Below are 27,030 nucleotides of genomic sequence, written 5' to 3'. Positions count from 1 at the left end.
GACCATCTGAAAAGGAGATAATCATAGGAAAAAGTAAGGTGGTGAAGAAAATTTAATCTAATAAGCTGAGTTGTACCAGGGATGTCTGTACAGAGCTGTCTGGTACCAGATCTGGTACAGATGCTCTGTCTCTCTCCGGTCTCATCTAGATGGTTTATGTTGAAGCGATTAAATTTACGGAGCTGTATAAACAATTATAGTAGGAAGATAATCATCTAGTTGTGCCTTAGCAATGGCTTCTCCCATGTTCTAAAGAATTCAATTTCTCCACTGGTTCACGGCAAGCTGGACCCATCTGCAGGACCTGATACGTATAGAAGTGGGCAGTTTAGGGGCTCTGCCCAAGGCCTTTATTAACACAGGACAAAAAGCTTGTAGTATTTTGGAATTTAAGAAATTATACACTGTAGAGTCAGAGCACTGCATAGGGGCACCTGTGACCTTATCTAATTTCTACTCTGGGACATAGCAGCTGTCATACTATTAATAGCCCAACATGTGTAAAAAAGAAAAAAGAAGAAAACCACACAAGTAATGAAAATGTATTTAAATCCATGGATGACTGTGATATTTAGCTAACTAATCTCAAGAAAAATGTGACTGTACTTTTGTAATTTATTACATGGAATTTTACTTTTTTTTTAAAGTGGTAATCTCTAGATAAAGGATAGGGGATGATTTTTATTTTCTTTTCTTATTTGAATTTTTTGGGGGTGAACAAGATACTTCTAATTTTTTTAAAAAAACTGTGGTAAAATATACATAACATAAAATTTACCATTTTAACCATTTTTAAGTGTACAGTTCATTGCCATTAAATGCATTCACCTTGTGCACCATCACCACCATCCATCTCCAGAACTTTTTTCATCTTCCAAACCTGAAACTCTGTCCCCGTTGAACACTAACTCTCCATCCTCCCTTCCCTCTGACAACCACTGTTCTATTCTCTGTCTCTATGAATTTGACTATTCTAAGTACCTCATATAGTATTTGTTCTTTTGTGACTGGCTTATTTCTCTAAACACAATGTCTTCAAGGTTCATCCATGTTGTAGCATGTGTCAGAATTTTCTTCCTTTTTAAGGCTGAATAATATTGCATTATATGTATATACCACATTTTGTTTATCCATTCATCTGTCAATGGACACTTGGGTTGCTTCCACCTTTTGTCTATTGTGAATAATGCTGCTATGAACATGAGTGTCCCTGCTTTCAATTCTTTTGGGTATATACCCAGAAGTGGAATTGCTGGGTCATATGGTAGTTCTATTTTTAATTTTTTGAGGAACCACCAGACTGTTTTCCATAGTGGCTGCATCATTTTACATTTTCACCAGGAGTGCAATTTCTCCACATCCCTGCCAATGATTGTTATTTTCTGTTTTTTTTTAATGATAGCCATCTTCATTTTATTTTATTTTATTTTATTTTTTTAAATTTTTTGTTTATTGCAGTAACATTGGTTTATAACATTGTATAAATTTCAGGTGTACATCATTATACTTCTATTTCTGCATAGATTACATCATGTTCACCACCAAAATACTAATTACAACCCATCACCACACACATGTGCTGAATTATCCCTTTCACCCTCCTCCCTCTGCCCTTCCCCTCGGGTAACCACCAATCCAATCTCTGTCTCTATGTGTTTGTTTATTGTTGCTATTATCTACTACTTAATGAAGGAAATCATACGGTATTTGACCTTCTGCCTCTGACTTATTTCACTTTGCATAATACCCTAATGTCCATCCATGTTGTCACAAATGGCTGGATTTCATCGTTTCTTATGGCTGAGTAGTATTCCATTGTGTATATATACCACATCTTCTTTATCCATTCGTCCCTTGATGGGCACTTAGGTTGCTTCCAAGTCTTGGCTATTGTGAATAACACTGCAATGAACACAGGGGTGCCTGTATCTTTACGCATTGGTGTTTTCAAGTTCTTTGGATAAATACCCAGCAGTGGAATAGCTGGATCCTATGGTAGTTCTATCCTTGATTTTTTGGGGAATCTCCATACTGTTTTCCATGGTGGCTGCACCAGTTTGCACTCCCACCAGCAGTGTATGAGAGTTCCCTTCTCTCCACATCCTCTCCAACATATGTTGTTTCCTGTCTTGTTAATTATAGCCATTCTGACGGGCATGAGGTGATATCTCATTGTAGTTTTGATTTGCATTTCCCTGATAGTTAGTGATTTTGAACATCTTTTCATGTGTCTGTTGGCCATCTGTATATCTTCTTTGGAGAAATGTCTGTTCAGGTCTTTTGCCATTTTATGATAGCCATCTTAATGGGTGTGAAGTGGTATCTCACTGTGGTATTTTGTGGGTTTTTTTTTTTTTTGGTGAGGAAAGTTGGCCCTGAGCTAACATCTGTTGAGAATCTTCCTCGTTTTGCTTGAATAAGATTGTCCCTGCACTAATATCTGTGCCAATCTTCCTCTATTTTGTATATGGAATGCCACCACAGCATGGCTTGATGAGCGGTGCGTTGGTCTGTGCCCGGGATCTGAACACACAAACCCCAGGCTGCCGAAGCAGAGTGCACGAACTTAACCACTATGCCACCAGGCGGGCCCCTCACTGTGGTTTTGATTTGCATTTCCTTAATGATTAGTGATACTGAGCATTTTTTCATGTGCTTGTTGGCCATTTATGTATCATCTTTAGAGAAATGTCTGTTAAGTCCTTTGCCCACTTTTAAATCAGTTTGTTTGGTTTTTTTTGTTGAGTTTTAGGAGTTCTTTATATATTCTAGATATTAATCCTTAATCACACATGTGATTTGCAAGTATTTTCTCCCATTCTGTGGGTTGCTTTTCACTCTGTTGATTGTGTTCTTCAATACACAGATGTTTTTTAATTTTGACGTAGTTCAGTTTATTTATTTTTTCTTTTGTTGCCTTTGCTGTTGCTGGTGTCATATCCAAGAAATCATTGCCAAATCTAATGCCACGAAGTTTTTTCTCTATGTTTTCTTCTAAGAATTTTAGCTCTTGCATTTAGGTCTTTGATTCATTTTGAGCTAATTTTTGTATCTGGGGTAAGGTCAGGGTCCAACGTCATTCTTTTGCACATGGATATCCAGTTTTCCCAACATCATTTGTTAAAAAGACTGTCCTTTCCCCATTGAAGGGTCTTGGCATCCTTGTTGAAAATCATTTGATCATATACTGGAGAGTTTATTTGTGGGTTCTCTATTCGATTCCACTGGTCTATATGTTGTCTTCATGCCAGTACCACAATGTTTTGATTACTGTAGCTTTGTAGTTTGTAGTAAGTTTTGAAACCAGAAAGTATGAGAACTCCAACTTCATTCTTCAAGATTGTTTTGGCTATTTTGTGTCCCTTGAAATTCCACATGAATTTTAGGATGGACTTTTTTGTTTCTGCAAAAACATCATTGGAATTTTGAGAATTTTACTTTTAAAAATTCAAGCTATGATGGTGATAATAAAAGCAAGTTTTAACATGAAAAAATAGCATCTGCTTGTGATATTTTAATAAAAGATTTCTTTTGGATGATATTCAGTCTGAAGTGCTAGAAAGGAATGGTCTTTAATGAAAAAGATGTATAGAGACTTTTAGGCTACTATTGACCCTATGGTTGTGAAGAGAAATTTCTCCAGAGAAACCAAAAGACACATTTTTAGCCCCAATGGCCCTTTAAACTAACCGTGTCTGAATCTTCTTCTTATATGTTGTTGTATTACTAATCATGTTAACTTTGCTTTCTAAAATTCAGGAGAAAAAAGTGGGCTTAATTTCTATAGTAATAGCTAATAACATTATAAATTACATAGGTTTTTTTCTTCCACTACATTTATAACATTTGTATTTACCTAACTAGGGTAAATAGTATAATTCAATTTGTATGAGTTTTAAAGATAGTCCATTTCCTGTTGCAACATTCTGGTGGAATGAACTGTTTTTCCTTATTCAGTTTACATATTTTCTTTTTGGAATAAACTTAAGAAGAACAAAGTGACTCCTAAATTGTAGACAAGAATGTCAGATGAAAGAGTAGAAGTTGACAAAATGTAATTGTTTAGATCTTTTTAACAAGGCTAAGTAGTTAAGGTTGTTCTGAGATTTTTAGTGCCCTTTTATGCCTCTCTGACTTTACATCACTTAATTTTACTTTTCTTTATTTCAACAAATATTTACTGAGTGCCTATCATGTGGGAAGGCACTCTTAGTAGATATTATAGATACACTCCCTGTCCTCAAAACAGCTCACAGCCTGAGAAAGAAATAGAGAAGTAAACTAATAAATTACCATATGTAAATAGATAAAGAATACTGAATTGAGTTCCCAGAATGGGAAAGCATTCACAGAATGGGCATGCAGTGGTCTTCCAGGACCATTTTTTCTAGGGCTTTTTGGTTCACTGCAGCAAAAGGACCATATTTAGGTAGTTCACTAAATAAGATAAAGAAGTGATAGTGTTTAGGAATTGTGACATTCTGGTTCTTCCATAAGCATAGAAATGGATTTACTTTTTCCTCAACATGCGTCCTCCATTTAAGGCCAGCAGCTCCTAGCAGAGAGTGCCTTGTTTGAGGTGTGCAGTGTCAGTAGGTAAGGGCAGGCTTCTCAAACTTCCTACTGGATGTGCTGCCTCTCAACCTAAGTGAGTGGACCACCATGCTGGCGATCCTGGCAGCATCACCTAAAAATCTGTCGCAAGCTCTCCGCCTCAAGCAAATGTTTTTTAAGTCTTGTGTTTTGTCCTAAACATAAAAGTGAATATTAAATTTGTATTAATGTTTTGAGTTTTAAAGTACTTATCACCCACCGCCTAGTCTTTAGGTAATCTGAGTGCTTCAGGAGGATGCACCATGTTTAACTGGAGGCTCCAAGGCTCATTTTGATTCCATCCTGTCCTCCCAGAGTTAGACACATAGCCATTTTAGAAGTGTGGAAAAAACTATGTCACATGAGCATAAGAACTAAGCATTCTTTCCTACTAGTTATGGCCTTTTCCCCAAACATTAAAAAATCCCACAACTTTAAAAAATATTTAAAATTGTCATCAGGCATAATCGTCAATAATGTCATTTTGCTTTTAAAGAAAGTTAAGTTTTGGAAACGCTGTCAATAAAATTCGGTTCCTAAGTATGGTAAGTCCACTATGGCTTCCCTGGACATTTTGGAATATCCAGTCTCCTGCCTACTTGGTGTTTGCTCCAGGATGACAAACTCATCCCAGTTTGCCTGGGACTGTCCTGATTTTGAAAAGTCCAGCTTTGTGGGCCCCTGCTCTTCTTAGTCTCAGGAAAACTGGGACAGTTGGTTACCCTGCTTTGTCCAGAACTGGCAATCACTTCCAACAATTTCCAGGGATGCTCCTGGTATAGGCTGCTGGTCTGAGGCGACCAGGACTTCTTGCTGAACTGATAAGACAGCGAGAACACTGGGACACCTGTGGGGTCAGCAAGTCCCTGGGAATCAGACAACGCTGCCGAGGGGGCCTCGAGCGGACACAGCAGCCAGTTCAGTGCTTTTGGTGCTCAATCAGTTGGTCTGCCTTAAAGCCGTGATTCCCAAGTGTGGCTGCGCTTGAGAATCACCTGCGCAGGCATTTTAAATAGCAATCCCTGGGCTACACCAACAGGCCTGCTGATTCAGAATGTCTGTGTTTTCAACACAGCAGATGAACGATCTTTCCACACACACGTCTGACCATGTCGCTGTCCTGCTGCGCAAGGACTCCAAGGCTTCTTGCTGTTCCATGATAAAATGCAAACTCACAGCCTCGGTTCCAAGGCTTTACGTGAGTTGCCCATTGTTTTATCACGCCAGCCTCGTATTGCCCCAGCCCTGCATCTAAATCTGCTTGGCCTTTGACACAGTCTTCTTCTGGCCCAGAACACTCTCTCCCTAACCCCTCCCCTCTTTCTCTGGCTCCAGCCCTCACTGGGAGATTTAGAGTCACTTCCTCCAGGATACCTCCTCCGTTGGCTCAGATTTCAAGTCCAGTGTTCTTCCAGATGGAGATCTTAGCCCCTGTGTCTCCTCCATCCTAAGGCTTATCATGTTATATTGTAAATGCGTTTCGATCGTTTGTCTGTATCCCTCTAGATTAATGCCTGAGGATGCAATTATATCTCTAATACTGAATGTAATGCACTGCACAAAGAAAATGTGCACAAATATTTATTGAACGAATGATTGAATTCAGCCCTCTTTTGAACTATGCCACCTGTGTGGGCTTTACCTGTCCTGTGTCTTATCCTGTCCCCGCTGATCCCTGCTCTTCTGACGAAGCCCAGATACCCTCCTGTGACTTTATACGATGACTCACACACGCACTTGTTGGCCCTGGGCTTTGCAGAGCAGCTCTTTGCTGCCCCCACATGTTTTGAGTCACCTCCTTGTGAAGCCAGTTGAGACAAGCCCTTGCCCCACCTGGAGCGGTTTCAGTTTCGCAGGCACGTCTTTGTTCTCGGCTTCCACTTGCCTGCCTTGGCACAAAGAGGAACCATGCTGGGTGGACGAGAAGGATGTGATCCCTCTTTGTCTGTTTCTATACTCTAATCTCATATTTATTCTCCTCCATCATCAGGATTAATAAATTGAACATTTTTATGAAAGCTCTTCCTCCTGTGACTCCCTTTCTCCCCCTTTCTGGAGTCCTCTTCAGAGCACTCATCCTCCAGGTCCTTTCACAGATATTTCAAGGCAGTGGTCTATTGAGCAGCTCCCCAGCATCCCGGGACTTTAACCACCTGCTTCTGATAAAACTTCTGTGTGAAAATAGCGATGTTCAAAGACAGGAACTTCTTACATTTTGAATTTCATTCTTTTATACAAAAATTAATATGGTTCTCAAAATGGAGATGTAAAGTGTTTTTATCCCCCAAATGTAGGATCTTATTTACATCAATTCAATCATATGTTTAAAGTAGTGAAAAAGCTTATTGTGATCACACAGTCATCTTGGTTAACCCATTAATTAAACAAACACCACAATATTGATGATGGATTTACTATATTACACTATTTTAAATAACAATAATTTAAAGGCAACATTTGTATTTCTTCCATGCTTATTACGATAGCAATGAAAAAGCTTTTAGTAAGTTCATGATGAACGTGTGGGTCTAAATACATGACGCACAGTGTCACGTCACCATGGCCTCTTTCCTTTCGTCATTAGTGTCTAGTAATTAAACTCAGAATGAACGTGTCATATGTGTAGCATCTCACAACTAATACAGTTCAAGTATAAGCACACTTTTAGGGAAAGAAGAAATAGGTGTTTTGCATCAGTTGGAACAAAAGAAGCTGTTTTCTTCTGGGAGAATTAGGAAGATTTGGTCAAGAAGATCAAGACCGATAATATTTACGTATTTTTAAACTGAAACTGAAATAGCTACCTATCTATAGTTTCAAAAGCTCTTTATTTACATTATCTGGTTAGAGCCTTGCATGGTCCCTGTGATGTAGAGTGGTTGGCATCCCCACTTTACAGACAAGGAAATTGAGTCAGGGAGATTAAGTAACTTTTGGAAAGAGGCTGCTCTGGATTTAAAATTCCTTTTTGAAAGAATGTTAAGGGCAAATTGTGAAATTTCTAGACAGTTAAACTTTATCAGTCTTAAATGTTATATTTGGTTAGGGAAAAATATGTCTTATAAAATTCCTTTTCTCCCCATGCAGCAAAAAGGCATCTAATGATGGGGACGTAATAGAAACTGTTGTAAATTGTCATTATTGACTCGGCACCTACTCTGTGCCAAGTTCTATACTAGGGATGTCACACATTTATGTCTGATTTCGTCCTAACAACAATTGTATAAGAAAGTTACTATGATCCTATTTCAGACAATAAAATTAGGTCAAAACAATGTCAGCAACTTGTACAAATCACACAGCACCACTGGGATTGGAAACGAATGCTGAGTTTCTTCAAAGCTGGGCTCACTCTACTATTTCATGCTGTGAATTTTGTTTCCAGGTTTAATTCAAATTTTTATTTGCCTGATAGCTTTAAGATTTATTTCATTTCCTTTATGCTCAGATCATATAAACTTATGCTGACTAGCAATGCAATTTATGCACTCAGATTATTTGATTTAGTTTACATTTGAGAACCTCTTTCTGATTACCTTAATCCACAATTAGGGACAAACATTTTTTCAGAATGTCGTTTGTGGAATGCCACATGGAAATAGTTCTGCTGTGATTCCTTCAGCTGTCCAGTTGGAATGTGACTAGCCAGAGAAAATACTAGGTGGGAAAACCTGCAATCTCGACAACACCCTGCATTCAGTTCACTCACTTGGCCCAGCAGCTGTTCTCTGTGTGGCTCCACTGCTGTGTTTGAAATAATTCTACAAGGAATCAAAACAGTGTCAAAAACAGAACATAGGATAATCATTTGGGCAGTTTGGGTTTTCCGTTCTCCTTTGTTTTAAGCCCCGGAACCACTACGCATAGGCTTGTCTATAACCAGAAGGAAGGCAGCTTTCCCAGCACTGGGTACATGAGGAAGAGAGAACTTTCTGTTACATTGTTCTTCTTTATTTCATTTATGTGAAATAGGAATGATGAAGTATTTCTTCTTTCTTTATAAAAGTACAGCTTTGTTTCTCTTTATAAAATTAATTACATGTTCACCGTAGAAAATTTAGAAAATATATATAAGCAAATAGAAGAGAATAAAAACAGCCCTTCATCTCACTACGCAATATTTTAGTTCCTATCTTCTAAGCCATTTTCTTTTGGTCTTTCAATTTTTTTTTTAATTACCCAAGTGCTATATGATCAAGTCTATTTTCTAAGCCTCTGTAATGATTTTCTTTCTGAAGATTTTGAGTTCTGCTTTTTTTCTACTCCTTTCTTAAACATCTACTGTAATCTGTTTCAGAGAGCAGGGGAGCAGATGATATGAAATATCTACATTTCATGATGAATCAGTATCTCAATTTATTATACAAAAGACAGTACATTCTATGTCTGCCCTCCAGGTCTTTATGTTTCACATGTTAAAATGAGAACTTGAGAAAACAGCCTTTACTTCATCTGATTTAAAAACGGAAAAGAGACGGTAGCCTGTTATGGAGATTCTAGCTCACCAATCTTCCATTGTCACCATTTTTTTCACTTCCAAATGCAATTCTAAATTTCCTTCCTGTCATTCTGTAAGTCACTACATTCACAACCCTGTGTTTCTTCTTTCAAGACTACTCTTTCTCCTTCAGCTTTGGCCAAAGCACAAGGTTGACCCCAGGTGTGAGTGTGATTTAAAGGAGTAAGGTGATGACACCCATCTATGAACAGTAAAAGGAAATGCACTTGAAGATGGGGAAGATGAGAAATGTACTGAAATGGGGACGTTTAGATTGGATAATGCCAAGGATTTGTCTTCAGTGTGGTTGCTAGGTCTCTCAACTGATGAGTGTGCAACAGTACACTCAACTCTGGAATCACCTGGAGAGCTTTAAAAGTTCCTTCTCCTAAAGATTTGGATATAATTGGTCTGGGATGGCCTGGGCATTGAGATGTTTTAAAGTTCCCCAGGAGATCTCAATGCAGTCAGGTTTGAGACCCACTGTTTTAGAAGATGCTATGTATACTCACCTGTGTAAGGTGAACATAAGGAGTACTTCCTGCCTGAAGACCAATAACAATTGACATACTTAGGCCCTTTCAGTACAGGGCCACCATATACAGATGTGGGGTTATGCCCTGCACAAGGGTGCCTGGGAGAGAGGATAAATAGGAGCTGAAATACAGCCCATTCTTTGCTTGCTAGGCAATCTGCACTCTGACTCAGGGCTGTATCTCCTGGATGAAGTGAGCACCCTTTACTAATTTGCACAAAGAAACTGTACAAGCTAGGCTGACACTGCATCTGTGCTATGTCTTTTTGCCCTGCTTGGAGACACACTGCCTTTCCATGAAACTATTTTCTGACTTTAACTTTCTTGCTAATTCCAAACCACTAGTTTCTTCAAAATTAATATTTTCCATTTTTGTCTTGAAATGAGCACATGTATATGTGGCAGAGACAACATGGGGAAAATCTGCAAATTCCAGTCCATTGACGTTTCTGTAATAAATTAGTTTTTAGCCATCTGGAATTAGATTAATTTGGAGACTATGAAAAAGCAATAAAAGTGAGAAACCTCAAGAAAGACAAACTTTATAATGGTTCTATCTCAGGGCTAACTGGTTGGCTCCCATGTTTAGAAAACCATGATAATGAGCCAGATTTATAATTACAAACCCATAGTTTGCATAACACAGGGGAAAACTATTCCATTGTCACAGGGTGAAACTCTGTTGCCAACCAGTTTGTTCTTTAGTACAAGTTGGAATGATGTCAGGATACTTCATACTCCATTACTGGAAAAACAAGTATGTGACGGGATGAGAATACATTTAGCAAATGTCAGCTCCATCATAATTAGAAAGATCATCACGACTAACCAATAGTAAGATACATCCAGGGCCGGCCCTGTGGCTTAGCGGTTAAGTGCACGCGCTCCGCTGCTGGCGGCCCGGGTTCAGATCCCAGGCGCGCACCTACACACCGCTTCTCCGGCCACGCTGAGGCCGCGTCCCACATAACAGCAACTAGAAGGATGTGCAGCTATGACATACAACTATCTACTGGGGCTTTGGGGGAAAAAAATGGGAGGAGGATTGGCAATAGATGTTAGCTCAGAGCCGGTCTTCCTCAGCAAAAAGAGGAAGATTAGCATGGATGTTAGCTCAGGGCTGATCTTCCTCACAAAAAAAAAAAAAAAAAGATACATCTAGATGAATTTGCATTATGTGATGCGGACCATAGTCAATAAGACAGAAAACCTATAATTATGTGGTTTTCTCAAGAGCTTCAACAAGATGCTAAAATTTTGCTAAGAAATCAAAAGAATAACTCTGACCCCACCAACCTGACTCATCTAATTGGCAGTCTGTATATTAACGCAGTTCAATTTCACCCTCAGTGTGAGTACATTAGATTGAAAAGCCCAGCCCAGCACCATGTGAGTTCCCAACCATGTGTTTCTGTGCAAAATGAATCACTTGGTGGGAAACAGGAAATCACTAATAAAGCCTGTCTTTGTTAATTACACATAGAGTTATAACTAGAACGGGGAGAGCAGGGTTTTATTTTAAACCAGATTTGAATACTACGTTAAGAGCATAAATAGAAAACTAGAATCATCGACCCCATGTGCACTGAAACGGGGTAAGTATCCCAGGAGCAGTCCTACTCCCTCTCAGAATCATTGCTTCTTAGATAAAGCAATTTTTATGTAGTTAATATTAGCACAAACTCTTTTTCTGCTTGCCTGCTTCCTAGCAACCTGAAGGAGAGTATCTGCTTGCCAATCTGCTTTTGGTAAAAAATAAGAACAGAACACCCAGTGAATTTGCCAATAGCCCTAAAGAGACACGGATGTATTCAATAAGCTCTGTGTTGATTTGTGAGCCCAGCACATGATTTCTGTTGTCAACCCTCTGACCTCACTGCACTCTCCGCCACAGGCCCGGGAAGATGTGATCCACATGCTGAAGACAGAGAAAACCAAGCCTGAAGTTCTGGAGGCTCATTATGGGTCTGCGGAGCCGGAGAAAGTGCTGCGGGTCCTGCACCGAGACGCCATCCTAGCCCAGGAGAAGTCCATAGGCGAGGATGTCTATGAGAAACCGATTTCAGAGGTAAAAATATGGCACCAACAAGTCCCCCTAGAAGGGACCCTCAGAGTAATAGCTGCACATTCTTCCACTTTACATGCTTTAACATTTTCTTTCAAAAGCAAAATTTTTATGATACATTAATATAGAATTAGTGTAATTAAATAATTCATGAATTATAGTGCATACATTTCAATGATAAGAATTCTAGAAGCATTTCCTTAAATATACTTAAAGCCCAAAATATATTTCTCATTTGATTATGACAGTTACGTTCTTTTGCAGTCTTTCTTTTATTTCTCAAAGAGATGATGTGTGTAAAAATTTGAAGTGTTTATCAGTTTTAACATTGAGTTGTCAGGATTAATATCGAATTGCTAACCTAAAATTAAATTGATTTTATGATTGATATTTATGGTTATATAGCCACTGTGTTTTGCTGTCTTATAGATTCTGTCATAATTAAAATGGTCTCACGTGAGTAGCTAAAATACAATGGTTGAGGCAAAATCAAGGAGAAAGGAACTCTAATAGGGCTATATTTCATCATTTTTATATAAGATTGTATTAGGAACTATTGACTACTGTTATTAATTACCCATGATACTTCATGTAAAAAATACTCTCACATTGTAGTAGAATTTCAGTGCTGAATTAGGGAACCAGTTGATGGATCTAGCCATATTGACTCTTCAAAATTCATGTAAAAAAATTCATAGAAGTGAATATTAGTATAGACATGTGTCACTTAAAAATGGGGATATATTCTAAGAAATGCTTTGTTAGGCCATTTCATTGTTGTGTGAACATCATAGAGTGTACTGAAGAGGAACAAAACTTGCCACTTCAAAATGTGTCTCTTTAACATGAGGATATTTTAGGCTGGTTATTTTTAAGAAACAAAAGACTCAGAAAGTTTTTGTTACCTCCCACTTAACTGCTTAAAAGAATTCAGATAAAAGAACCTGTCTCAGGAAGTGAGCTATTACCTTAGCCTAACATGAACTAGGTGGTACACAGGGAGGAACCTAGAAAAGCCTGTTTGTTGGGCTCCCCTCTGTGTTCTTCTGTTTCTGTGTGGCCAAACACTTGTTTTCCAAATGTTTGCTACTTTTCACCTACCTGTGAATTGCCTTCCTTGCCTTTGAAGTCCCTGACTCTCCCCACTCTCAACATCTTTTGTCTTTAGCTGAGGATGGTATTTAAGGTGAGGTCTTCAGCCATTTTGGTGAGTTACTCCGTTTTCCTGGGTTTCTCTCATGTACACATGTTGTTAAACTTTTGTTTGTTTTTCTCCTGTTAATCTGTCTCATGTCAATTTAGTTCTTAGACCAGCCAGAAGAACCTAAAAGAGTAGAGGAAAATTTCATCCTCCCCTACAGTACTTACACTAACCTAAATGGTACAGCCTACTACACACCTGGTCTTTATGGTACTAATCTTATGGGACCACCATCGTATATGCAGTCTGTTGTTGACCAAAATGTTGTTATGCAGTGCATGACTGTATCATAAGTGAAAGAACACAGAAATTAAAAGTCTGAACAATTTATTATAATTTAACTTTTAATTTATGTCAAGCCTTTGCCGTAGCTCAGTGTGACAGATCTCAGATAAGATCTGCTTTAGACAGTATTCACAATAGACTGATGGTGCCATAGTTTTCTGATTTCTGCAACAAGGATAAACTGGAGCTCTGTTCTCATCTTTTAAAATGTTAAGAGACAGTTATATGATAGGATGCAGTCAACAGGCTGGATCCACTTTCATGTCTGAGATCCACGGTTACTAGCTGCATGTGGCTTTGGGCAGGTCCCTTCAGCTCTTTATGCCTCAGTTTCCTTATCTGCCAGGTGGGAGTAACAACAATGCACGTCTCAGAGTTGTGAGGGTTAAATGAAGCAATGCTTGAAAAACTCTTGATACAGTGTCTGGTACATACTACGTACTCAACAAATATTAGCCATTAGTATTTTCTGGGATATGAGGGTGATAATTGCTCACACCCTAATTAGTTCCAAATTTGGAGGGTTTTTAGCAGTAAATGACACATGCAGGCCAAAATATCAGTTACATATTATTATTATAACCACCTGGAATGGAGAACTCAGTTTGGATAAATGGTATCATATGGGCTTCCCAATTCTTTTCTCACAAGTTAGAGCTCGGGATGACCTCTTAACAGAGAGGTAGGTCTGCAGAGCACACACATGTACCCAGAATCACTGCTTGCACAGAGGAGCAGAGCAGAAAACACCCACCCTGTGGGTTGTCCATTTAGAATTGGCTAAGCTGAGCATGCTTACTGGTTCCTTTCTCCCTTCAACTCAACAATCTGAAGAGTTATTTCTCCCTTGGGGAGGAGTGAGTGAGGAGGTAGAGAGAAAGACAGAAGCTACTTTTTCTAATACTGGAAAAATGGTGAAGTCCTGCTCTGAGAGAGAAATAGAATGGTAGAAGGAGAAAAGATTTGTCTTCCACCATCTAGAGATTTTTGGTCTCTTAATGACCACGTTCTTGTTACCCAGGAGCAGGAGTCCTACTTTCCACTTGATGAGGCAAGAATCCCAGTATACCACTGGTCTGTTAGCCTCCTGGAACCATGAGCAGATAGTCTGGCTCTCATTCCTAGAAGCCATGCTGCACCTCAAGCCAAACACTCACTGCTCATTCTCATTTCCACGGAACATCGGTCCCAGCTAGGCTGTCCATCAGAACTCCCCGGAGGTCAAGCAGTGAACCCAATGTAGTGGACCCACCACCTTGCCAAATATCTGGGGAGAAATTAAGCGGCAAATATTAAATCCCCCTGAACTTCCTTGTAAATTAAAGTCCGGGCTATCAAAGTTCATAATTCTTAAGCAAAAGTCCCAAGAACTTAAGGTTTCAGTTTCTTTCCTTCCCAAATTCTTATTCTGCTTAGCCTTGGCCAGAGAAATCTTAATCTTAAGCATTTTTAAAGTTGAAGTATACACCCTGAAGTCCCTCTGTTCCACTTTTTTTCAAAGAGTCTAAAGAATTATCAAGACACGTGCTGTCATCATAATACCAACCTCATACTCATGAATTTTAAGAATACAGGAAAATCTCTAGCTCCACAGTCAATTTATCTCAAGTGAAATGTTACCCCTTGACCCCAGGACTCAGCACAGCGCAGGCCTATGTTACTCTTACCAAGACCACAGCAGAGACTTAGGGACCTCTAAGGGAAGGGGGTAGATGAGAAAATCTTTAGCTACAACAGGATCCTGGTCTGCCTGGGGCAGTTGTCTATATCGGACAGAGCCTGGTACCGTTGAAAGGTTAATGATTGTGGGGAAGGGCGCACCCTCGGTTGGTGGAGGAATTGTTGTGCATGCACTCTCCTTGTCCTCAGTGTGTGGCATTTGAAACTTACCTGTCTTTTGGCAAAGTTTAGGGATTTGCAGTGGTGACATCCTCCATGTCTAGGTCTTAATTTTAGGTGCTCTACTTTTCCACCTGCATATTTAAAACTTCTCTAATCTTTTTTTTTTTTTCAGCCCCTGTGCCCAGGCCTGGGAAACCCATCTCTTACCAGTGATTTTCCTTACTGTCCCCTTGTTTCAGCCGAGTATCACCCCCTCCCCCAAGTGACCCTTCTGAAGCCTGTGTACCTTGGGGGCTAGTGGGAACCATACCATTCCTTCCCTCATGTTTGAATTTTCTAATCCTTGAGTAACTCGTACTACTTAAGGCAACAAAAATATTTTCTTTTGTCACACTTTTTCTTCAGTAAGAAGGCTCAGCTGAGTTGTTTTTTAACATTTTGACCGGTTTCTTTAAGTGGTCCCCTTCTTTCTCTATCACTATTTTGTGGATTTCAGAGTCTTTGATTTGTTTGTATGCTTCTACTTGCCCTATGCTTTCATTTGTTTTGCTACCTTCAATATTCTATATTATGTGGTCTTCCTCAGTGGGAGAAGCAAAATCAAGGAGTTATAGGTCTGCCAAGAGGACCCTTTGTTCAACACAAATCTTATCTACTTGTATGTCCTTGAGTTGGATAATCCTCACTAAGGAGCCTTGCCCATCACACCACATCCATATTTGGACTGTTTCTGGTGCTGTTTTGCCTGAATCCTCTTTTGTTTGTCTCATCTTTCCTTCATACTCTACGTCTCCAAGTTTCTTGAGCATGTTCACTCAGGGCCCATTTACAATAGTGGACACCCTGAAATTCACCAAATAATGCTTCAAATAGCCTACCCTGATCTTCTCAGACTTTACTTCTGAAATCTGTCTGCATTTTATGTAACTGCTTTGAATAGCTGTGGCAGTCTTTAAGAGAAGGGCTCCCAACTGATCCCATGAAGAACTCTCTGCAGTTTTACAGCATGCTCCTCAAACATGTCCTGGATCCCAACACCCTTTGTGGGAGGAGTCACATTGCTCTGTTCTCTGTGCTCTCCGGTCTCTACCTCCTCTGGTCACTCATTCTGATTCAACAATGACTGAAATATCTCCCTTCTTTATAGCCATATCTTTAAGAGCACTTAGATCCTTCTCCCTTTTGTGTAAATCCAGTTTGGTCTTTAAGACCTCATATTTCCGTTTAAGTAGATTTCTCTCCTCCTAAATTCCTTAATACTTCTCCAGTTGGCCCTCTGCTGATAACAGAGCTAAAGTTATTTCCTGAACCATGATCCTTTTGTCTAAAACCTACTAAAATTTCTCCCCATCTCAAGTCTTTGAACTTCTCCACCAACTTGATTTACTAGAATAGGACTTCCAGGTACACTGTTTCCTTAGTAAATTTTGGCCTTTGGCATTATGATGATCTCATTCAATTTTCCTTCTACCTCCATCCAAGAGGGAGCTATATTTCCAGAGTAAGCTGTGCCCATTTCACTTTCACTGTTCATTAATAAGAGCTACCATTCCTCTGTGGTTGAGCCACAGTTGGGATCCTGCCGCACAAAGGTCATGGACACAGTCTACATGGTTAGTGAACCTACAGAGCCCAGAGTTACCAGAGGCGGTCCTCAGAGTCTCTGGACAAGCCACACAGATTCCACAGGTTAGCCCACCTCAGTTCTCTCCTAGGAGTTGGATATAGTTCCAACAAAATAACAAGAAACAGAGTCTGGCACAGCTGATCGATTGCTACCTATGTTCTTACATCCAGAATTTAAAATTGAAGGCTAGATCCTCATATGCTAATGCTTTATTGCTAAAGAGGAATTGACTACCTCTGCAGTTTAAAGTCTGGGTCTGCAGTTCTATGTGAAAAGTGCAGTGCACACATCAATGTCTTAGCATCCTTCCTATGCTTTAAGACACAAAAAAACTGTCTTCCTGATTATGTCATCAGTACTGAGGTCCAGCTGTGTTAGTGTAGGTGAGGTGGACATTGCCCACAGAGACCCCAGCTACTACTCCAGTGGCCTAGCCTCAGAACTGTAGCTGCTGAGAACAACCAAGCTCAAAGGCCCACATGGACAGAACATGTTAAAGCTAAGGCCTATCTCCTGCCTCGGCTGTCCCAGAACACTAATACCAACATATCTGTTTTTCAGATGCCCCTACAATGTCTATCTCTCTGGATATATCAGTCAGCTATCCAATTAATAATGCCCCTCCAGAGTTCCTTGAGTGGATTGAGGGATAACTGCAGGAGTCTGACAGATGACTTAAAACGTTAGATAAATGACCACCACTGGGTTTTCTATTACTTTCCATATTAGACTCTGGAGAAATCACTGGAGGGAGAGTTTGGGTCTTCAGAACACAATGTACTATCTCATGGCAGGCAGGGTAAATAGTAAGAAATGAAAAGGCTGGGCTGCTCATGCCCAGTTTCCTATCCCAAATACAACCTTCACATAAGTCACCCTCTTCCTCAGCAAGGAGTAGGGGAGAATATGAAGAAAAGGCAGAAGCCATTCTTCCAAATACTTTCAAAAGGAGGGAGAGTCCTACTTTATGATAGAGTGGGAAGGATCAAAAAAGGGAAAAAGTTTTTCCTTCTACATTTCTGATGATGATGGTTTAGCAGTGCTTGACCAATCTATAATATATGGTGAAAATCACATTTGTAGAAAGGTAGGTGAGTTCTTGGGGAGAATATTTTGTAATAGAGAGATATTCCACTGAGAAAGTCTCTTGTATAGATGGTCCCTTTAAAACTACAGAAATTTATCACAACACGTAAACATACAATTTGCCAGTGCCTGAGGGTCTCAAATATTATCAGCCACTCATTAACCTGGGCTTTTCCACCAGTCTGTCTTGTCACCTGTGCCTAGGCAAAGAGAGGGGAGATCTAGTCAGAAGACACTGAGGAGTAAGGGGCAGTATCTCTTTTATTTTAGGCCCCAGTAATGATTCATTCACAGTGAAGCTATCACACAATTGTGGAGGGGACCTCGGATCCTCCTTAAGACTGAGGGGCAACATGGAAAGCCCGGGGCGACAGCTCTGATGCTGACACCTGTGGAGCCCCCCACAGGGAGCTGCCTGTGGGCTTGAGAATGGATTTTAAATAGATCTGTTTCAACTAGAGCAGCAATTTTTCCCTCCAGGGGATATTTGGCAACGTCTGGGGCCAGTTTTGTCACAACTGGAGGTGGTACTACTGGCATTTAGGGGGCAGGGGCCAGGGATGCTGCTAAACATCCTCCAATGCACAGGACAGCCCCCCAAAATAAAGAATTATCTGGCCTAAAATGTCGGTAGTGCTGAGGTTGATTAACTCTGAACTGCGGTTTGAACAGGAGAGGAAGATGGGGACCAACGATACTGTAAGGTTTGTCCAACATAACAACGTTCACCAAACACTTAGCTCCACTCACTGTGCTGGGCCCTTGGGACTGAAAAAGCCATCAAAGCGCGAGCCCATAAAGATCTCCGAGCCCGGCCAGACAAGGCGACACAGGAGGCCTGTGGTAATATTTGATAGTATTTCTTCTAGTCTGAGATACGGGCTTTCTACAAGTTCTGAAATTCTCCCTATATTTAGCATCTTTTGAAAAAAGAGGACTATGTGTCCTTCATATTCTTTTCCTAAAGATGTACGTAACTGGAAGTCTTAAAAAAAACATTGTGGAGCCGGCTGGTGGCGTAGCGGTTAAGTTCACGCGCTCTGCTGTGGCGGCCCGGGGTTCGCAGGTTCAGATCCTGGGTGCACACCAACGCACCACTTGTCAAGCCATGCTGTGGCGGCGTCCCATATAAAGTAGAGGAAGATGGGCACAGATGTTAGCTCAGGGCCAGTCTTCCTCAGCAAAAAGAGGAGGATTGGCGATGGATGTTAGCTCAGGGCTGTTCTTCCTCATACACACACAAAAAAGATTGTGATGACGATAATTACTTCCCAGGGGAGGAGTTTGTACATGTACATGCTGAGCTCTTACTTTTTCTGAGATCAGCAGGGATGGTAGCCTCTTTCTTTTCTGAGCATAGAGCTTTGTGCCATCTCATTAAAACAGAGAAAGAGTTTGTTCTCCTGAAAGTTTAGGAACCATATATATGTTCACAGAAAAAAGCCAGAAGGCCAGAAGTTACTGCAGCCTTATTATGGCTAGTTTATAAAGCCAAAGGCCTAGAGAAAATGACGGAATGGGGAAAATGGCAGAGAATACCAGGCTCCATGTTCTCCCTTTCAGGTAAAAAATCACTGGACCAATGAAAACAAATTATTTAGAGTCACATGCAAATGAAATAAAATATTAAGCTCTTTCCCATGTTTGCTTACTCAGCTGGACAGACTTGAGGAAAAACAGAAAGAAACCTACCGGCGCATGCTGGAGCAGCTGCTGCTGGCCGAGAAGTGTCACAGGCGCACAGTGTACGAGCTAGAGAATGAGAAGCACAAACACACCGACTACATGAACAAGAGCGACGATTTCACCAACCTGCTGGAGCAGGAGCGGGAGAGGTAACAAGCAGCACCCCCGCGGGAGGCCGCAGCCCTCTCTCCTCTGTTCCTCCTGTCAATTCAGTGACACCACGGCCAGCTGCCCAGCGTCGAAGTCCCATTTCTGAGTGGTTTGTAAAGAGTGAGACAGACTTCTACCTGGAATTATGAATGTGAATATGTTAGGGGGTGCATATAAGTAGGATCCCACATTCCCACTGGGGTGTTGAAAGCCATAAAACCACAAAGCTGGAAACAAACCTAGGGAGCTTATATTTGAACTTGATCAATGAAACACCTACATTTGAAAAGCCTCTCTCCTAACTGCCTTCTATTGGGAATAATCTAGTTTTCTCTTTGAGGTTGAAATCCACTTATTCAGGAATGCAAATTATTAAACTTAACCATGTAAAATGAATCCTATTCATTCTTAATGCTGCTATAGAAAATCTTAATATTTGGTTGTGCATAAATTACTTAATGACTAGGACTATCTGCTTAACTTTCTAAGGGTTGCATAACTGTTAAAACTCAATGTGAGTGGCCGGCCCCGTGGCTTAGCGGTTAAGTGCACGCTCTCTGCTGCTGGCGGCCTGGGTTCAGATCCCGGGCGCACACCGACGCACTGCTTCTCTGGCCATGCTGAGGCCGCGTCCCACGTACAGCAACTAGAAGGATGTGCAGCTATGACATACAACTATCTACTGGGGCTTTGGGGGAAAATAAATAAATAAAATTATTAAAAAAAAAAACAACTCAATGTGAAAAAACAGAAACAAAACCAAAGTAAAACACAAGCTCACTGTGTTGAGCCTTGATATCTATCCTCGCGGGTAATTTTCCCAGACCAGGGATCACCACATTTGAAGTAGAGACTCCAAATTGAAAAGCTTTGTAATTAACTCTTCTACACTATCTAGCCTTTTCCAGCATCTTCTTTTTAGCTTGTTCTCTCCTTTCCTTCCCTCAGCTGAATGGTTATGTCTGTGAATTCCACAGTCTTTGAAACCAATGACACTGAATCCCGCCCGATGCTTTGACTTACCAAGTGTGTCTGCTTCTGTGTTTAGGACTTGCAAATTAAGAGCCACTTGGGAACAGCTTTACAAATCCCAGCTTTATTATCTATTTAGTTACAAAAAAGAGATCTAGTTTTCCCAGATTAGTTTACTTATAAGAAAAAGCTGTCACAATAAGAGAGTAAATAAAAGCATGAAACAGGACAGGTTCGTGTTAATTTTTTTTAAATTATTGGTAATGTTTACTTATTATTGGACTTAGCACATCCCTTGGGGAAGGAGAAATGGAAAAGAGAACAGTGGCTGGAGTGTTATGTACCATACTCTCAATTTATTATTTTTTTAAGCCTGTCTTCTGCTCCTGTAAGCTAAGGTTTATCAGCTTCATGTTTGAACAAACAGATGATCTAGTTTGACATTAACCAAAGAGTGAGGTTAAACTCCACCTCCTCTGTGAACTTTCCAAACTTGAGAACTGATATTGCAAAGTTCTAAGGACAGTATAAATTACGTATATCTATAGCAGCCCTCCGGTTAGGTGTGCTGTGTTGGAATGTGGTCAGGAAAAAGAGTAGCAATTTGCCTGGTATTGACTTTTTAAAAGATCTGAAATCAAATAATTTTAAAGAACACCTGTGTGAATTAATTATTTTAAGATCACTTTGTAAATTATTTGATTTAGAACCAGACCAGGTATGTCTTCTTTTGACAGTTTACCCCCTAAGCGAAATGGCTGAGGGGCACCAGTCCACTTACAGAGTTGTTGGTTTAAATGAAATGTGTGGATGGAGAGATGGTACTTATCTAGGCTGTTTCTTTTTTGTCTTCCTAATTTTTGTGTTCTATGAGAATCATTGAAATAGTAATAGAGGATGGAGAGCTTTATAGTTTACGAAGTACTTTTATGTTCATTACACAGTGAGCCCATCCCAGATGTGTTTATTTTCTAACTTCATGTGATTCACTCTAGATGAGCAGTTCCAATGCCCTGCCTCCTTTCTGGAGTTGTTTAATTTTACTAAAATGACTACACCAACCATTTCTCCGGAGCAAAGTACTATGTAGGTTTTTAAAATCAAAGTAAAATTAAGAAAAAATTATCTTAAGGTGCTTGTGATAGTTTGACGGGCACTACTGGGCTACGTCACCAAACATTCATGCTTCAGATAAGAATTCACTAAGAGACCTTTGACTCTCACTTAAAACATTAAACCTCTTTAAGGTTTTGAAATAGTATTTTTGACTCAACAAGTTGTACTTTAGTGCTTTATATTTTTTGCTGTCAGTGTTTTTTCCCAGCTCCAGTCGCCTGTCTGACCGCCAGTGCACAGTTGCCTGGGCGCACCCTGACCCAGGCTTTCTGCTAAATGAAACACCCCCACTCGGACCCTGATAACTTAAGTTGGCATCCCTGAGTATCTCTGCAATCTGAGGCATCCACCATGACTGGCTCACCTCCCGGGGCAGGGAAGCCTTTAAGAATTTTCTCAAAGGTCAGGCCTGGTATTCCTGCTGCCCTTTGGAAACTTCCCTGCTAAATCTGCTTTGGGTTAAATCCTCTTTTTGAAGTAAACGGTCACAATTAGATCTACTTATGGGGGCTGGCGGTTTGCTGACCCCGAGGCTCTCTTTCCCATGGGCCAAGTGGCCCCGGGGCCCCTTGGCACCAGGAGCCGAGACTGCAGCCGGCGCCCGTGCCTCCAGGCGGCCCTCTTGGGCGCCACGTGGCTTCAGCTTTCTGAGCACAAGTGGGAGTCCTCGGGCAGGCTGTTTCAAGTCCTTTGTTTGCTTCTTTGTTTTGCACTCCCTTCCCCTTTTCCGGAAAGGTCTCTTTTGTGAGGGGGAGAAAAAGGAGCCAAGAACTTTCCTCAGGAAACATTTCCCTTTGTTTCTACTGGGAGCACGAGTAAAGGAAGGAAGGTAGTGAGACTTGAGATAAGCCTAAGTGGTTTGCTTCTTATAATCACCCAGCTTCTCCCACTGAGCGTGCAACTCTGCAGGCTGTCTCCACGCCGGGCAGCTTGCCATTTGGTGCGGTGGGGTGAGGAAGGGGCGCACAGCCAAAGGACCGTCCTGACGCTGGGGGCATCTACGCTCCTTTCTCTGTAATTATCCTGCTCTGTAAGGGTTTCTTATGTTCTCGGGGCAAAATGGTTAAAGATAACAAGAAGGAATCCAGGTATAAAGGATCTGTAACAGGTGTTGGTAAGCAATCCAGATTCAGATATTTGATGAAACCAGGAATCCGAGGCTCTGAGCATTGGAAAGGACTTCTGAGATCAGCCATTTCAAGTCCTTCAAAAGGTTGAGAAATTGAGGCCCAGAAAAATTATGTAGTTTAACTAAGATCACAGTGCAGGCCATGGTCTACCACTTTTGGGCAAATGAGGCCCTTGTGCAAAATGGCTTTTCTTTTTATGTGTGTGGGCTCCCTACCTCCATGCTCTTATGCCCAAACTATGACACAAAATCTGCAAAGGCAGAAAGATGTTTATCGTGCGGATATGAACACAGAGACATTAGGACCAGTGGTGTATCTAGACCGTCAAGACAGGAGAAGCTTGGAGACAGCATCTGTTGGGAGGTGCGGCCTGGGAACTTGTCTCACCTGAGTTTGAACAGCACGCAGCGTTCTACCTGGGTTGCATTCTGTTTGGGGTAATTATGATGAGAGGCTGATGATGGTTATGGGGGTGCTAAATAAAGCCCCCCTCCAAGCTACCGCCTTGCTATGGCCACTGACCCAGAACCTGCAAGTGAAAAAACTACAGAAGAAGAAATTATTTTTCACTTTTCAGGAGTTGTTAAATTCATCTTGAATAAAAATTCCACAAATTAGGTACCTAAAATGGGCAGGATATTGTTTGGGGCTTCCTTTATTCTAAGTCAACAGACTATGATCATAATTTATTGCCATCTTTTACCGCATATTTATTTTTACAAATAGTCATATTCCCAAATTAAAAAGAGGAAATAGCGTGAAAAACTGCATTGTTTTAACTAGCATTGTTAATAATAAAGATGAAAATATTCCTCATTGCATTAATTAAGATTGGGTAAAGAAAGCTCCCTTTCTAAATGCTATATTCATATTTTAAGTCAACGTGACCTTTAAAGGCATAATTCTGAACACATGAGATCACCTTCAGAGTTTATACTTTATTCCCTGTGTGGACTACAAGACTTGTGATTTTAATCTTAAGCTTCAAGAATGTCAAAATAGAGAGAACACAGTTACATCAAAAAGTGGTCTGGAACTTAAAGCAATATTTGAGGGGGTGATGTGTGTGTGACTGACGGAGGGGAGTGCTGTCTAAATCTATAACTGTAGATATAGATTTTAAAGCTTTTGGACTCTATAGGCTCAGCTGGGACCACATAAATAATTACATCATCATATAATATTGCAGCAAGGCTTCCAAGTATAAGTTCTTTTTTTTTCCAGTACAAATCAGCATCTCAAGAGAAATCTCTTAGCTTGTAAAGCAGAGGGTGCAGGAGCAGGGGCTTGCATGGAAGGAAGCTCTCCAGCCCCACTTTGGTGGTGTCTGTTTAGGTCAGTGTGAAGGGAATGGGCTTTTGCCTGCTGGCCCCGGGGATGGGCTGTGATGTTACACTTGCCCGTGTGGGGGAGTGACCAGTCTGTGGCTCTAGTGGCTTGGGATCCTGGGAAATATTCTTGGCCCACTTTATACAAAAAGATTCATGTCTGGTTCCCTGGCATAATATCCTGAAGCTTTTTAGACTTAGCTATCTTATCTCTAAAGTATGGCAATAAAATTGACTTTTCTCAGTAAAGTACTTTGTAGAAAAAGATTGCTGATAATGTGTAAATGATCAAGTCTTATCAAGCAGAGAGTCATCAAGGTGGAACATAGCAGAAAACAACGGAGCCTCTTCTGCAGGCTTATCCCTCTGCTAGACGCTGTTCAAAGCAGCGGTAGCTTTTATTGACCTTCCCCAGATGCTGGACACATAGGCAACCTGTGTAATTCTTATAAAACTATGTGATGCATCATTACTATCCCTATTTGGCAGACAGGGAAGCAGACAGGTTAAGTTCCTTCCACCAACGTCACTACCAATAGTTAATTGGAAGAATCAATGTTTGAGTTTACAGTAAAAAAAAATAACCATTTCTACCTCCAAGTTCTTACCTTCTGATTAAAATGAATGCCTCGTTTCCCCAGTACATGGAGGAAGAAAAGATGATTTGGAAGGTTGGCCAGTGACTTCTCGGACTGCACATCTGTTCTGTTGCAGGTTCAGGATTCAAATTCACAGATCTTAACTTAGTCACAAGACACACCACTTACAATCCTACCAGTATCCTACTGGCCAAGAAAACTGCTGGGAGTAGACAGTTTTTAAGAAAGGAGAGGAATTAGAATTCAGAGACTGAATCACAGAAGGAATATGTTTTACAGTTGATTTTCTGAAAGAACGCCAGGATCAAACTCCACCTTCCAATTCCTCTTTACCCTTGCAATATACAAATCCCACTTCCTACTGGAAAATGTGATTGAGGTGAAGGAGACTAGGTGAGGCAGGGTCACCCCTAGCACACAGCTTGGGTATTTGTGTTCGAAGATGGAACGGGCAGGGATAGTGTAAAGGAAGTGATATTAAAGGGACCAGGCAATCACTGACTCAAAAAGACAGCTTTCCAGGGTTGGAAGTTTGGAGTTAGAAGAGGAGTTGATCTTCTTAAAAGACCCAGGATATTAATGTATCTACTAGGAGCATGTCACTCATCTTTAGGCACTCCCTAGATTAAATATGAACAAGCCCATTAAAAATGCCCTTGAGATTCAGTTCATCAGATCCCACCTGTACAGAAATGCTGGGTCTTGGGTGGATGTGATCATTTCCCCAAGCTTCATAGCACCCTCATTCTCAAGGTTGAGATTGAGTTAGCAGCCTCTGATCTAAGACTCTTCAGTCTTAGTAATATAACTTGAACAGACATGCCTAGGAAAATAGGTTATCTGATCAAAATTTTATGATTAATCAAAGGTTATGATATGAATTAATTTACTTCTACTGTTACAGGAAATATTTCTCAAGTGCAGTTTACTTTCCTTTAGAAATTTTTTAATATACCATGGAATCCAGTTAAATCATATTTGACAATTCAGGATCTTGTGGTGCTGCTGGCTGGGTGACTCTGTATCCTACAGCCTCAGCCTGTTAGATTATATGCAAATCTAAATGTCAATTAAGCTTGCATTTTACTGTAGATAAAGATGGTGAAGATGGTTTCCAGAGTTTAGGGCTTAGCCTGACTCATGGAGAGTTTTAGTCAATTAGATTCAATGTATTTGGACTTTTACAACAACAACAGAACTTGAACCGGGAAGGACTCTAATATTATAAAAGGGGTGGGATAATAATCACAGAAAACTGGCCACAAGAAAGGAAAAGCATTGAGAAGGAGGACTTGAGAGACAATGGGCAAGAAACACACTTGACTGTTTAAGATTTTAACACATAAGAATGCCTCAGTCTTGGGCCGGCTCCGTGGCTTAGCGGTTAAGTGCGTGCGCTCTGATGCTGGCGGCCCGGGTTCGGATCCCGGGCACGCCCCGAGGCACCACTTCTCCGTCCAACGCGAGGCCGAGTCCCACGTACAGCAACTAGAAGGATGTGAACCTATGACATACAACTATCTACTGGGGCTTTGGGGGGAAAAAATGAATAAATAAAATCTTTAAAAAAAAAAAAAAAAAAAAAGAATGCCTCAGTCCTGGTATTTGAAACCCCTTATTCTGGAAAAGTCCTACAGAAGGTGGGGATGTTGGGTGGTATTTGGAATTTAAATATGAGAGGTAAAGAGCGAGAACTCAGGGGTGGCAGGTATCAGGTGGTCAGAGTCTTTCTGGATCTGAACCAGTCATCGAGTTGTTCTCTTTCAGAAAGCTTTCAGAACATTGCTAGATATGTTCTGAAACTCTATGTACCTGGTTCACTGAAGGGGCCTCTTCTGAGAGAAATAGAGGCAGTTCCTTTCACATAACTGTTATTCTTTCTGTCATATGACTCTGTAAACGCTGGTCACAACCAATTAGACCAGAAGTAGACAACTGTCCTAGACAAAGTTCACAGAGGTCCCAAACTCGAAAGCTGCCAGGGCTGGGCAGTAACTGAAAGAAACAGATCCAGCTCTGTAGCACACTCTGCATGAGTGGCAGGGACTTCGAGGCTGGAGATAGTAAGCTCTGATACCAGGGAAAGTCACCAGTCAGCGCAGGCTGACCCCATTTTAGACTGGGGGCCCAGTGTTGCCAATTCTGGTTTTTCAGGAAAAGACGGAGCTCTGATTTTAGTAAGATCTAGTTTTTCAATGTTGTCTCAAATTTATAAAACAATGTGTGGTGAACAAAACCCATCTCTTGGCTATTTAGTTTCTAATGTGACTAGTTTGTAAACTTTGATGGAGCACACAGTGTGCTCTGTTTGACAGCG

The 27,030-nt window shown here is 40.7% G+C and overlaps 1 protein-coding gene and 1 long non-coding RNA gene across 2 annotated transcripts in view; one reads left to right on the top strand and one right to left on the bottom strand.

Moving 5' to 3' along the window:
- The window catches only part of LOC147914486 (uncharacterized), a 107,791-nt gene that overhangs the window by 7,894 nt on the left and 72,867 nt on the right, over positions 1-27,030 (bottom strand). The window contains exon 3 of the long non-coding RNA XR_015555212.1: positions 19,545-19,705. This is a non-coding gene — a long non-coding RNA (uncharacterized LOC147914486). The remainder of the gene's footprint in view (positions 1-19,544; positions 19,706-27,030) is intronic.
- Positions 1-27,030, top strand: part of FILIP1 (filamin A interacting protein 1) — a 95,844-nt gene that overhangs the window by 30,691 nt on the left and 38,123 nt on the right. Inside the window, exons 2-3 of the mRNA XM_004422046.3 lie at positions 11,521-11,694; positions 19,389-19,567. Coding sequence (XP_004422103.1) covers positions 11,521-11,694; positions 19,389-19,567 — 353 coding nt within the window. The remainder of the gene's footprint in view (positions 1-11,520; positions 11,695-19,388; positions 19,568-27,030) is intronic.

The sequence above is a fragment of the Ceratotherium simum genome, chromosome 19, assembly GCF_057802395.1.
Source record: "Ceratotherium simum simum isolate JZ-2026a chromosome 19, ASM5780239v1, whole genome shotgun sequence".
In the NCBI taxonomy this organism is placed as follows: Eukaryota; Metazoa; Chordata; class Mammalia; order Perissodactyla; family Rhinocerotidae; genus Ceratotherium; species Ceratotherium simum.
Note: the sequence above shows the minus strand (reverse complement) of the source record. Positions and strands in the feature narration are given on the sequence as shown.